General features: G+C 34.9%; 1 protein-coding gene and 1 pseudogene across 2 annotated transcripts in view; one reads left to right on the top strand and one right to left on the bottom strand.

The window, feature by feature from the left end:
• The window catches only part of LOC105984284, a 12,804-nt pseudogene extending 6,920 nt beyond the window's left edge, over positions 1–5,884 (top strand). Inside the window, exon 2 of the transcript XR_001174986.1 lies at positions 5,875–5,884. The product of XR_001174986.1 is annotated as a proteasome subunit alpha type-3 pseudogene (transcript). The remainder of the gene's footprint in view (positions 1–5,874) is intronic.
• A 6,029-nt stretch (positions 5,885–11,913) lies between these two features.
• The window catches only part of LOC105983867 (chromosome unknown open reading frame, human C14orf39), a 37,748-nt gene continuing 36,169 nt past the window's right edge, over positions 11,914–13,492 (bottom strand). Inside the window, exon 17 of the mRNA XM_013013901.1 lies at positions 11,914–12,113. Coding sequence (XP_012869355.1) covers positions 11,914–12,113 — 200 coding nt within the window. The remainder of the gene's footprint in view (positions 12,114–13,492) is intronic.

The raw sequence follows: 13,492 nt of genomic DNA, 5'->3' as shown, positions 1-13,492 counted from the left end.
TGAACTCTGGGCCTGGGCGCTGTCCCTCAGCTCTTCAGCTCAAGGCTAGTGCTCTACCACTTGAGCCACAGCACCACCTCCGGCTTTTTTTTCTTATGTGGTGCTGAGTAATTGAACCCAGGGCCTCATGCATGCAAGGCAAGCACTCTACCACTGAGCCACCTTCCCAGCCCCAGGCCACAAAGATTTACAGATCAAAGACCAAGTATTGTTCTCAAAGAGCTCCCTTCTAGTATTACAGGAAAAGCTCTGTGAAGAACTACTTTCTATAAAACTGTAATGTAGATCCTTGGAACATAAAAGTGTAAGATTTAGTGTTTTATCTGATGGACTAGCTTAGTTAGTGCATACCACTTATTTCCCCAAGAATAGTTATTGGGCATCTATTATGGATGAAGTACTAAGTTAAGCTGTGTCTGAAGTAAACATAGTTGAGTCAGGAGAGAAAAGTGGAAGTGTCCAAGATTATAAAAACAATTAAAATTTGGAGGCTGGGAAGGTGGTTCAGTGGTAGAGTGTTTGCCTTGCATACATACATGAGGCTTTGGGTTCCATTCCTCAGCACCACATAAGCAGAAAAAGCTGGAAGTGGTGCTGTGGCTCAAGTGGTAGTGCACTAGCCTTGAGCTGAAGAGCTGAGAGACAGCGCCCAGGCCCAGAGTTCAGGCCCTATGACTGACAAAAGAAATATATATAATAATAATAATTAAAACTTACTGTAGTTGACACAGACAGTAAATGTTTAGAACTTAATCCTTGTCCTTACAGAACACAAAGCCTAATTTTTTTAACTAGATGAATTACAAGAGAATGTTTTAAAGGTTGTAACAAGAGGCATCAACCAACTATTTTTGGTGCGTAGAAGTGCTAGTCCTTAGTAAAATCAGAAGGACATTGCATAGGTGTCATTAAGATACATTTTTAAAAGGATAAGTAGAAAGCAAATGGGTGGTATTTTATTTAATAAAGCACATAAGAAACATTCTCTCCTCTAATTCTCTACTCACACAGAAAAAGGATAGCCAGTTTTATTGTTTGCTTTCATAAGAATGAAAAGCTAATTATGTTTCTGTCTAAGCTGTTGGAAACACAACTCACAAGTTATTCTTGTATTATGCTGAAATGTAGGACTAAAAATTTTTTGTGTCATAACTAATTTTTGAAAACTAGGCTTTTACATAAATGAATTCAGGTTCTTAAAAGGCATTCCTGTTGCTGTGGAGGACAAATTTTTGCTTAGCTCAGGTAAGAGAGACTACTGCTTCTCCCAGCTATACCTTAGTTCTAGCTCTTCAAAATCTTAAGTTTCTGATTTAGCATCTTTGCCTGTATTATGCTTATTACCTAGAACACTGTGAGCATTCAAGCCTTACACTCTGCTTATCTTTTCCATGTAGTGGACCTTAGTTTCTTGAATTTGTTATCACTAGGACAGTAACATTTTATCTCTTTAATTTTTCTACTTATCAAGAATAGACACACTAGGAGAGACACACTAATTTAGCAGAGGCAGACTATTATTAGTTATTTTTAAATCCTCATTACTCACAATTGAAATAGTGTTGTGTCATCAAAAGGGCAGAACAGAAGAATAAAAATGAAAGCCAGATGGTGTTGTCTCATGCCTGCAATCCTAGCTAGTTGGGAGGCCAATCCAGGCAAAAAATTTTAAAAAAAGGTTGCAAGACCTCATCTCAACCAATAGCTGGCTACAGTGGTACACATCAACAGATGGGTGGATCAGTCAAATGTGGCACACACATACATAAATAGCACTAAGCCCTAAAATGGAAGAAAGTCAGACATATTACATGGATCAGCCTTGGGAACATGAAATAAGCTAGTCAGAAAAAAAAAAAAAGCCCTGAAACTGTGTAATTCCATTTGAAGCAAGGACTTAGAACCCAGTGGGAACCCAGACGCTTGGGGTAAGGAGGGGGGTGAGTTATTGTTAAATTGGTATATAGTTTCACTTTCATGAAATGAAGACTTGTGGAGAAGGTTAGTGGACAGGGTTGAACAACATTACGAGTTTGCTTATGGCACTGAGCTCTATACCTCTCATCCCTGGGAAGTATATTCTAAGTCCTCCTAGTGTGTCCCTGAAACTGTGGGCAGTGCTAACTTATATGCTGCTTTTTCCTATACATAAGTACCTATAATGAGGCTTAATCCACAAGTTAGACATAATAAAGGATTAACAACAATAAGTGATGATTAAATAGAACAATTAAACAACATATTGTAATAAAAGTCACATGAATGTGATCCATCTAAGATGACTACCTAATTACTAACATAGTTTGAACATGTAGTTCAGCTACACTGGACATAGGCTGGTTCATGTTCTGAACAAGACAGTGTATGTTTCATTATACTCTAAATGGGGAAGTGTAATTGAAAGCTCATTTATGAATTAACTATCTCTAGAACTTTCTATTTAATATTTTCAATGATTGTTGGCTTGAGGTCACTGAAAACATGGAAAACACCACAGATAAAAGAACTACTATGTTTAATATGGTAGTTTTTGTTTATGTATTTTTTGTGTATTTTGTGTATTTTTTTACAATAAAAAGAGGAAAAATTAAAGTTAGCAAAGAAAAAAATCATAAGTAAAATAAGCCAGACCCAAAGAAACATAGGTTCCATGGTTTCTCTCATTTATACTGATTAGTATACACCTAGGATAGTTCTGGCAGAGGTTCACAATAGCCCAATAGCTATGTACATATGACCATATAAAATGATGCTAGTCAAAATGAACTCCATGATATGGAAACAAGAAGGTGTTTTCCCCTTTTTCTTTTCTTTTTTCTTTCTTTGTTTTTTAATGTACTCTTGACACTTGTTTCTTTTGTCTTTTATTCCTCTGGTGTATTCCCTGTGGTCACTGTTGCTGATTTCTGTATCCTTTGTCTTGTATATGTTTATCTGATTTGGGGAAGGGGAATCACAGAAGCAGTGGGACAAAGGATGAACCAATGCAACATCGATATTCACTAGACACTATGTTGGAAATGAACTTTACAACTTGGGAGAGAGGGAGGGTAGGGGAAGGGGGGAGGGAAAGCAAGAGAAAACGAGGGAGGGTTAACACTGTTTGAAAAGAAATGTACTCATTACCTTACTTATGTACATCACCTCTGTACATCACCTTTAAAATAAAATAAAATTTTAAAAAGCCATTGTAAATAAATTGCAGATACATATTTTCCACTAGGAACATTTTTTCACTATAATAATAATAATGTCATTATCACACCTAAGAAATCCAACACTGATTTGTCTGATACATGGTTTATATTTTAAAAATTAAAAACAAAAATAATAAAGAATTGAGAATGTAGCTCTGTGACAAAGCACTTCTTACCAGGCCCAAGGTCCAGGGCTGAATTCCCAGCACCACAGATGCATAAAAATAAATGAAAATTAGGTTAGAATAGTAATATTATTACATTAAGCAAAATTTTTGTTAACATATTGCAATCTTTTTATATATTTATATCTTGATATAGTTGAATATAAATTATACATAATATTCTGGCTTTAAAATTTTTTTAGGTTATCATGTCCGGTCTACTTTTAATTTTTTCAACTAACTGTATAACAAATTCTATGACAAGTTCATAAAAATATCATAAAAACAAAAATGATTGTCTAGAAGCAGAACTGCTGAGCTACAAACAACATGGGTGTGAGTCAGAGAATATTAGGACAAGCCTGTCCACCAGGAACATAGATTTGATTACATGTGACTTGTGTCAACTTTGGAGAAATCAGAGCAAAATGTAAAGCAAGGCAATGGAGATGTTTCTAAATGAGCCATTCAGCCTCTAAGGCAAGTTTTATGGCAGCAATTGAAATTCAAAGAGAAAGCAGCAACATGCCAGGTTTACTATCTTTAAATTATGCATCACTTCTTCATTCATTCCTTCAAAAGGTCAGAAAATTTGCTAGGAGTTGTGGCTCATGCCTGTAATCTGAGCAAAAGGAAGGCATCAGAAGCAGGAGTTCAAGGCCAATCATAGCTATATAATGAGAGTTTGTTTCAAAAAAAAAGGAAATTTTTATTTTTAAAATTGTAATAACAGCATTCCAAAATTATTAGCATTCTGGTCATTTAAAGCTGGCCATAAAAGCTCTCACCATCTACATGTGTAGGCCTCTGAAATTTTAATGCCTACTTAGTTAACATGAACAAATACTAATCTTTATATTTTACTAATCTTTATATTGTCCACTAACCAAAAAGGACTTATAACTCTAAATAAGTAGGATAATAGACAGCTTAGTGCTATTTTATAAATATTAATCTCATATTCTCATCTGCTCTAATCAGTAGATTTACAACTTATTTCCTGATTATACTTAAGTACAACAATGCAATACTATACAGAGAATTAGTTAATTCCCCAAACTTTGTTTGATATAAATGATACTGTTTAAAATCTACCAGAACACTAGAAAGAAAGTAAAGCCAGTTAAATACCAAAACTGCCTTAGCATTCAATAATCAAGTAATTTCTAGGTAGTGATACTATGGTTTCAGAACTCGCTTGATCTAATTTAATTAGGCTTACATGAGTCTAATTGTTTCAAAATACTACCTTAAGGTAGATATTTCTGGTTTCTAGTGCTCATCCCCTGGCAGAAACATCAATTTGAACAACTATCTACATAAGAAAATGTGTTAGGCACACACTCCAATATTATTCAGCCTTATTTTTAAAAAATAAAATAAAAGGAAATCCTCATGGATGAACTTGGTGGACATTATGCTAAAGGAAATAAGCTACAAAGAGAAAAATAAATTATTGAGTCATTTATATAGTATATATGTGCATATATAACATACATATACAGGTATATACAACATATATACCTATGTAGGTATATATATACCTATATATAAGAGAATGAGCTAACATCCTTAACACAAGGTGCCACTAGAAAAATATGTGATGCACTGAAACTAACTTCTTCAACAACAAATCTACCCAGCTAAACTCATATTTATATAACGTCAATGCATCATACTAAAGACTTAGGAAAAAGAAAGATGCTCCATTTTGAGGTCCCAAAATGTACTTTTTAATCTCCTTTTAACTTATATAATGTGCCTAATTTTGAATAAAAATCACGAAGCATAAACAGTAAGAAGTAATAATACATTCTTAGGGGAGAAAGTAATCATCCAATATTTTCTCACACAGATACTGTAACCATATCTGATCATTTAAAACCACAATGATTTTTGTGGCAAGGGAAGGGTTATAATTTAAAGTATAGACAACTTGAAGATTAGAAGATAGTTCCAACAGAGAGATGGCAAATAAAGAATTAAAAAGATGCTGAGGGACAGTGGCTTATACCTGTAATCCCACTCAGAGACGCTTAGATCTGCAGGACTGCATAGACAGAAAAGTCTAATCGATGTCATCTCCAAAATAACTAACAAAAAGCTGGGCTAGAAGTGTGGTTTAAGTGGCAGAACTCCAGTCAAGCAAGCAAGCTGAGAAAGGGTGAGACTTTGAGTTCAAATTCTGGCATTGGCAAAAGAAAAATTCAATCAAATGGTAATGCTAAACAAACATAATAACATAATAACAAAAATTGAAAATGCCTTTGATACGTTCATCAGACTCAAGACACCAGAAGAACAACTGGGTGAATTTGATAAGTCTATATAAACTTCACCAATCAAAAGAGTTGAGAGAAAGCATGAATCTAAGAGCTGTGGTTTTATCCATGACATGGAATCTCAGAAAGAAGACAAAGAAAAGGATTAAAAAAAAAAAGTCTGAAGAAACAAATTTGTGAGAATTTTCTAAAAGTAATAATACATACTAAACAACAAATCTAAGCAATCACTAAGTCTCAGGAAAATTGCCAAACAGGATAAATACCCTCAACTGAACTAATCTCTAACTGTATCATATTCCAGCTACAGAGAGAAAAAGACATACAAAGAAAAAAGGTAAAAACTGAAACAGATTTCAGGCTGGGTGCCAGTGGCTCATGTCTGTAATCCTAGCTACTCAGGAGGCTGAGATCTGAGAATTGAAGTTCAAAGCCAGGCCAAGCAGGAAAGTTTGTGAGACTCTGATCTTGAAATAATCACCAAAAAGCTGAAGTAGAGATGTGGCTCAAGTGCAAGATTACTAGCCATGAGCACAAAATCTCAGGGACAGTACCCAGGCCCTGAGTTCAAGCTAGGACTGGGAAAAAAAAAAAGCAGAGTGACTTTTTAAAGCTAATTAATCTTTTTTTTTTTTGAGACAGGGTCTTGCTATGTGGCTCATAATCCTCTTGTCTCACCTTCCCAGAATGCTAGGATTATAGGCCACCATGCTCTATAGAGTGATACTTTTTAAAGAAGTAAGCAAACCAACGCACCTTATATATGGAACATTCTAGACTCAGTAAAAATATGTAAAAAATATAGAAGTCTGGGTTCCAGTAGCTCATACTTGTAATCCTAGCTATTCAGGAGTCTGAGATCTGAGGATTGCAGTTCAAAGCCAGCCCAGGCAGGACAGTGCCCAGGCCCTGAGTTCAAGTCCTATGATTGACAAAAGAAAGAATGAAAGAAGAGCTGGATACATGGTTCAGGTGGCAGAATGCCTGCTTACTAAACACAAGTTCCTGAGTTCAAACCCCAGTACTGCCCTTCCCAGAACATTTCTTGGTCCATAATGACATTAAAACAGAAATAACAGAAAGACATTTGAAAAACCTACCAAAACATGTGAAAATTAAACAAGCAAGTTTTAAGTGATTTTAAGGAAGTCCCAAAAGAAATTTGAGATTTACTTTATATGAAAAATGAAAAATATATCAATATTTGGTGTTCACCAGACACCAAATTTGCCAATATGTCAGTCTTGGACTTTCCAACTTCCAAGACTATGAGAAACAATTACCTACTGTTTACACGCTACCTAGTTTATGATGTCTTGTTATTAACAGACTAAGCCATTCATAGGCACACAAAATCCTGTATGTGAATGTTTATGGCGGCATTACTTAGAATCACAAAATGCCATTTGTTTTTTTCCATCAATAGATTGACAGGTTGGCTATAACAACAGTTTGCTTATACATCACAGTGGACTACTTATTAATGAAAAGGAATAGTCTATTATTCATGCATCAACATATAATGCCTAAATTGTTTTGCTACATAAAAGCAGCCAGATGTCAGAGGTTACATATCATATGTTTCCATTTCTGTGGCATTCTGGAAAAGACAAAACTGTAGAGGCAGAAAACAAATCTGTAAATTTCCATGATTTGGAAGTAGGGAAAGGCTTCACTCAAGGGTTCAACGTGCTGGAACACTTGGGAGTAATATAACTGGTATGGTATGATAGACATACAACTTTGTCAGAGCCCATGGAACTCATATTACAAGGAAGAAATTTAACCATATATATACATATATATGTATCATATATATACACATATATACATATATTTGTAGATATCATATATACATATATGCATATATTACATATGTACATATATACATTTAAAAACCAAGCAAGAATTCAGATCAAAAAGATGGAATGTAGAAGACCACAGCTGAATCTAAGTAAGTGGGTGACATAATGATACTTTCAAGGCTAAGTCACTTTGAAAATCTTTATTTTGACATAGATAAAAATGCCCTCCTTAAAGATATCCAACCAACCTAATTCCTGGATCAGTGAATGTTACCCTTTATGAGGCTGGCTTGTTTAAGTGGTCCTATAGGAAGTGGTGCTGTGGCTAAAGCGGTAGAGCACTAGCCTTGAGCTAAAGAGCTCAGGGACAGTGCCCAGGGCCAGAGTTCAGGCCCCATCACACACACACACACACACACACACACACACACACACACATCCTCAAGAAATTTAAGTGGTCCTATAGCTTCTGTCACTTAACAGGCTGGGACTGAAGGAGTGCTGCAATGCTGTTCTTGATTGACATATTTGATCAGTACACTTTGCATAAAGAAAATTAATGTCCATAATGTAGGTGGGCCTGATCCAGTCAGCTGAAGGCTTTCAGGGGAAAATCTAAGTTTTCTCAAAGAGAAAATTCTTCCCAAGAGTCTAACAGTTGCCAGTCTGATTATCTCTGCTGTGGACTTTGCAATTGAGTGCAACATCAATTTCTACTGGCTGAATTTCTGGCCCACTGTCTTGCTATACAGATGTCAATCTTGCTACTTTCACAATCCTGACCTCATCAATTTCTACTGGCTGAATTTCCTGCCCACTGTCTGTTATACAGATGTCAATCTTGCTACTGTTACAATCCTGGCCTCTTATTTAACATCAATCTTACTGGTTACTGGATGCAAGCACACATGCATACTACATGTTCCATTTCCCTGAAGGTTCCTTCACTGTTTTAAAATACTGGCTCTTAAAACAAAAGCTGTGGTTGAATTTCTTTCACCTGATTGTGTTGTCTACTTAATCTTAGTCCTTTTTTCCTATCCAAAAAGCTTATCTGGAAGACTCTGTTTACCAACTCAATCCTATTCAGAAGTATTTTATAAAATTATATTGAACATCAGCCATTAAGAGTTTGGCAACAAAAATTGTAAAGCTGAAAAGGCATCAACTCAGGATTAGGTGTGTAGCTCAATGGTAAAGCAGGCTTTTAGTATAGTTGAGGCCCTGCATTCATTCCTCAGAGCCAAAAAAAGGTGCAAAAAACACATCCATCTTATCATCAAGAATTTTACAGTCTCCATACCTTTAAAATGTCTTCATTAAAAATTTTCCTGTTCAGTGACTTCTAAGCCTTTCCAGTTTATAATGACCTTTCTTTTTCTATTTGTTGAAGCAACTGGTGTCTTGTCAATCTCAGATCAAGTTATTACCCATAGAAACAATTATAACTATTTTATTGTAATGGATATTTTGCTTCCTAAGTTTTGTCCCCTCATTCTAGTTCTAAGTTCCCTAAGTATAATACTACATTGAGACCTTTTATATGTTGTCAAGATACCATACATAAATCTTCATTTTTGACAGTACTGGGATTTTAGCTCAGGACCTTTTATACTTGCTAGGCAAGCACTCTACCACCTGAGCTATGCCTCCAGTACTTTATCCTTTTATTATTTTTCAAATTGGGTCCTATATTTGCTAGGACTGGCATACACCAGATAGCACATGACAGACACATATCACCATGCTTTGTATTTTATTGGGTGGGTTGTGGTTTTGGGAACTTCTTGCCAAGGCTGGTCTCAACTGTGATCTTCCTGATCTCAGCTTCCTGAGTAGCTAGAAATACAGATGCTGAACAACCATGCTCAGCCACTGTAGATACTTAAATATTTTCATTTATTGATATATGGTAAGTTTAAATCCTAAAGTACAAAAATCATGTAATTATTGGGATACTAAAAGCTGAAACCAATTTCAAATCTTAAATAACCAATCAATTACAATTTTTACTCCTTTCTCAGTCTTTTTTTTTTTTTTTTGCTGATCTTGGGCTTGAACTCTTGGCCTGGGTGATATCACTGGGCTCCTTTAGCTCAAGGTTAGAACTCTAGCACTTAAGCCACAACACCACTTCTGGTCTTCTGGTGCTTAATTGGAGGTAAGAGTCTCATGAACTTTCCTGCCCAGACTAGCTTCACACAGACTGGATTCAAATAGTGATCCTCAGATCTCAACCTTCTTAGTAGCTAGGATTACAGGTATGAGCCACCAGCTTCCCGCTTGAGTCTCTTTGATACATCAAAACTACCAATTAATTTAGTCATGGGGTCATAAAATACCTGTTATGAAAGCTTTTTGACTTGAATTGTCATTTTTACACAGTTATTAAATGTTTTAAAAGTCTAAATATGTCTGAAATCCTGTCAATTAGATCAATCTTCTTAAAGCCTTTGGAAAAAGCTTAATTTTATACAATTCTAATACATTGTAGATACTCTGAAAAAGCAGCATAGATTCTCATCCAGAATTGGTTTGTATATTCAGACTTATAAGGGACATGCACAAAACAGACACACCAAAATATATGACAAAATAATTTCATACTCATGTAACAAGGTTTTCTAGGGGAAAGGAAAGCAAGTCTCCTAAACTGGCATGAAAATGGCTTAAGAAATCAAGAAAATGGTGAATGGATTTTTTTTTGTCGTTCAGCGGGGGGGTTTGAACTCTGGGCCTGGGCATTTTTTCCTTAGCTCTTCAGCTCAAGGCTAGTGCTCTACCACTTGAGCCACAGCGCCACTTCCAGTTTTTTGGTGGTTTATTGGAGATAAGAGTCTCACAGACTTTCCTGCCCAGGCTGGCTTTAAGCAGATTTCATGAGTAGCTAGGATTATAGGCATGGGCCACTGAAGCCTGGTCTGTATTTGGGTTTTTACACTGGCTAAGGGGTCAGGATTGTCCCACATGGTTTGAATTTCCTGCAAGCACTCAACTAAAAGAGGACCCAGGCTTTCTTGACCAGATAAGAAGCAGAGGATAAGTAGAAACAATGAGATTTTTTAAAAGTACTTATACATCAAAATATGAAGTCATTTTTATTGCTTGATAAATCAGTACAACTAAAATACAGATACTGAAAAATATTTATGATTTTATTAAAATTTAAGATATTAACAAGCTACATATAATTAAACTGAATATATAAATGTGTCAATACTAAAAATAACAATATGCAATGTTTCTTGTTGAAGATAGGAATCAAAATCTTAAGTGTTATTCAAAATAGATTTTACCAAAAAAAAAAGTACTACTGAAAAATTTTCAAACATTAAGTCTTTCAGCCATTGTAACAATGAGATGTACAAGACACCATATTGAAAATGAACTGTATTTACAGCTTTGGGGGATGGAGAGGGAGAAGTTGGGGAGGTGGGTAGGGAAGGGATGGTAGGGGAAAAACAAAGGAGGGGGTAACAATGCTCCATAGGAAATGTACTCATTACCTTAGTCATGTAACTGTAACCCCCTTTGTACAGTATCTTTACAATACAAAATATATATTAAAATTAGTCTTTCACCTTTGATTTCATAAAAGATTCTAACATAACTAGTAAAAGTAAAATTAGAATTTTGCCATTTGTTGTGTTTTGAAGAAAATATGGACAGACTTAACTATCAATATTTTAATTTTGAAATTATAATACTATCATGCATGCTGCAATAATGAAGTATGAGTGAGCTCTAGTGGTGTGTGTGTGTGTGTGTGTGTGTGTGTGCGTGTGTACACGTGTACGTGTGTGTGCTTGTCCTAGGGCTTGAACTCAGGGGCTGAATGCTGTTCTGGGCTTTCATGCTCAAGGCTAGAACTCTACGACATAAGCCACAGCTCCACTTTTGGCTTTTTGGTGGTTAATTGGAGATAAGAATCTCACAAACTTTCCTATCCAGGTTGGCTTTGAAATGCAGTCCTCATATGTCAGCCTCATGAGTAGCTAGGATCACAGGTGTGAGCCACAAACACCTGGATCCTAGTGACTTTTAGTCTTTTTTGGCTGATGAAATATTCCTGAGCCCTGTACTACACAGTTATCATCAAACAGTCTTTCTGATAGTCTGAATTTATGCTCTTATCAACAAAACTGAAATAATTCAAGAATAGAACTTATGTTCTTAGGAGAAGCAGGCTTAATATTTAATGGGGAAAGTATTGAATTCTATTAAGATTAATGAAAGTTCTGCCTGAATATGGCATCTAAAGTCAAAATGAAAATAAATGATTAGCTAATGCCAAAAATAAAAGTAAAATTTCAATATTTGAATATTTAAATACTCAAATTCATGTAACTACAGAAATTAACTCATTATTTTAATCAACAAAAATATCTTTGTTTTCAGTATTAATGTAAAGTTATACTCTAGATGATTATAGAGCAATAAAATAATTTAAAAATTAGTAACTAGTTCAAAAAAATGTAAATTGTGTTGAATTTTGTGAGGAAGGTGAAAAGTCTTTTGAAGAGGAAGGTTGTGTGTTTTGACTTTTTTCAAAAGAAAATGGAAAACTAAAGTCATCTTTTCCAGCTCCAAATGTATGAGTTGAAGTGTCTGATGGAAAAGAAAATGTAAAGGCATCTTCTCCTTCTGGTTTCCCAAATATGTTTCCTGAAGAAGATAAACATAATGAGATCATGCTATTTGACACATAAAATGTATATAACCTAATAGATTATAGTAATAAATATAGTAACATAAATCATTTTTCTATTTAGCATATATTTCAATAGATTTCTCATATATGCAAGGCATCGTTCTTGGTACTATGGAAAACTACAAAAGACATAAACTTAAGCCCAACTTGCAACTATAAGGAACTTGTGTACATGTTAAAAATATGGAGTAGAAATGAAGAATTGAAGGCCCAGAAATAGGCATGCATAGAAGATTAGGGTAACCACAATCAATTCAACTTGGCAGGGGCACTAAGAAATAAAAAGGATACATTAAATCAGAATTAATAAAGGTGAGCTTAGAAAAAAATGTTGAATGTCCCACTCTAGAATATGGGCTTTATTTAATGAGTTAACAGAAAATCATAAGCATTTAAGACATGAATTGAACTGCTTCATAAAGTTTACTCAAGAGAGAATGTGTAAAAAGAACCTAGAAACAGAGACAGATAAAAAGGGGGAAAAAACTACAGTCCATCAAAGAGATGGCAAAAAATCTTACCTCACCTACCATCACAGCAATGAAAATGGAAGAAAAAAATGCTGGATTGGAGACATACTACATAAGCAAACTTATCTAACTAATATTTATTAAGTAGCCACAATGTATGTTTATGACATTATTAATAGAAATAGAATAGTGGAAAGACTTCTACAGTTTGAAAAAGAAACTTCATTTAACTTTACATATACAATTATTTGGTTGTTGACTCTCAAAATTGCCAGTAAGGAAAAATAGATTTTTATTCATTATATTATTTAAAGCTATAAATACAAAAGTATTTTTAAAATCTTAAATTTACTTTAAAATTAATCATTACTAAACAATTAAAAATCAACAGTAAAGCCTTGCTTGAAATGTCATCTAGGCACCTATATTTTTTTCCACTCTAAACATTCACACTGTGAGACCAAAGGAGAATGTTCTCAGGAGAGGATCACAAAGGCTCAATTGCTATGTGCATATGCTCATATAAAATGATGTTTATTGAAATGAACTCTCCAAGAAATGGAAACAAAGAGGTTTTGTTGTTTTGCTTTTTGTTTTGCTCCTTTGTCACTGTACCTTTCATCTTTCATGTAAGATTATCAGTTTTGGTGAGAGTCAGGGGGAGCACAAAAATGGTGGGACAAAGGGTGAGCAAATGCAGCTGATACTCACTAGACATTATGTGGAAAATGAACTATACAACTTGTGAGGAAAGGGGACCAGGAGAGAAAAACTGGGAGAAGAGGGAAGGGTAAGGGAAAAAGGAAGGGAAAAGAGGGAAAGGAAGGGGAAGGAAGGAAGGAAGGAAGGAAGGAAGGAAGGAA

Source organism: Dipodomys ordii, unplaced genomic scaffold, assembly GCF_000151885.1.
Source record: "Dipodomys ordii isolate 6190 unplaced genomic scaffold, Dord_2.0 Scaffold2, whole genome shotgun sequence".
In the NCBI taxonomy this organism is placed as follows: Eukaryota; Metazoa; Chordata; class Mammalia; order Rodentia; family Heteromyidae; genus Dipodomys; species Dipodomys ordii.
This window is presented reverse-complemented; position numbering and strand designations above follow the sequence as displayed.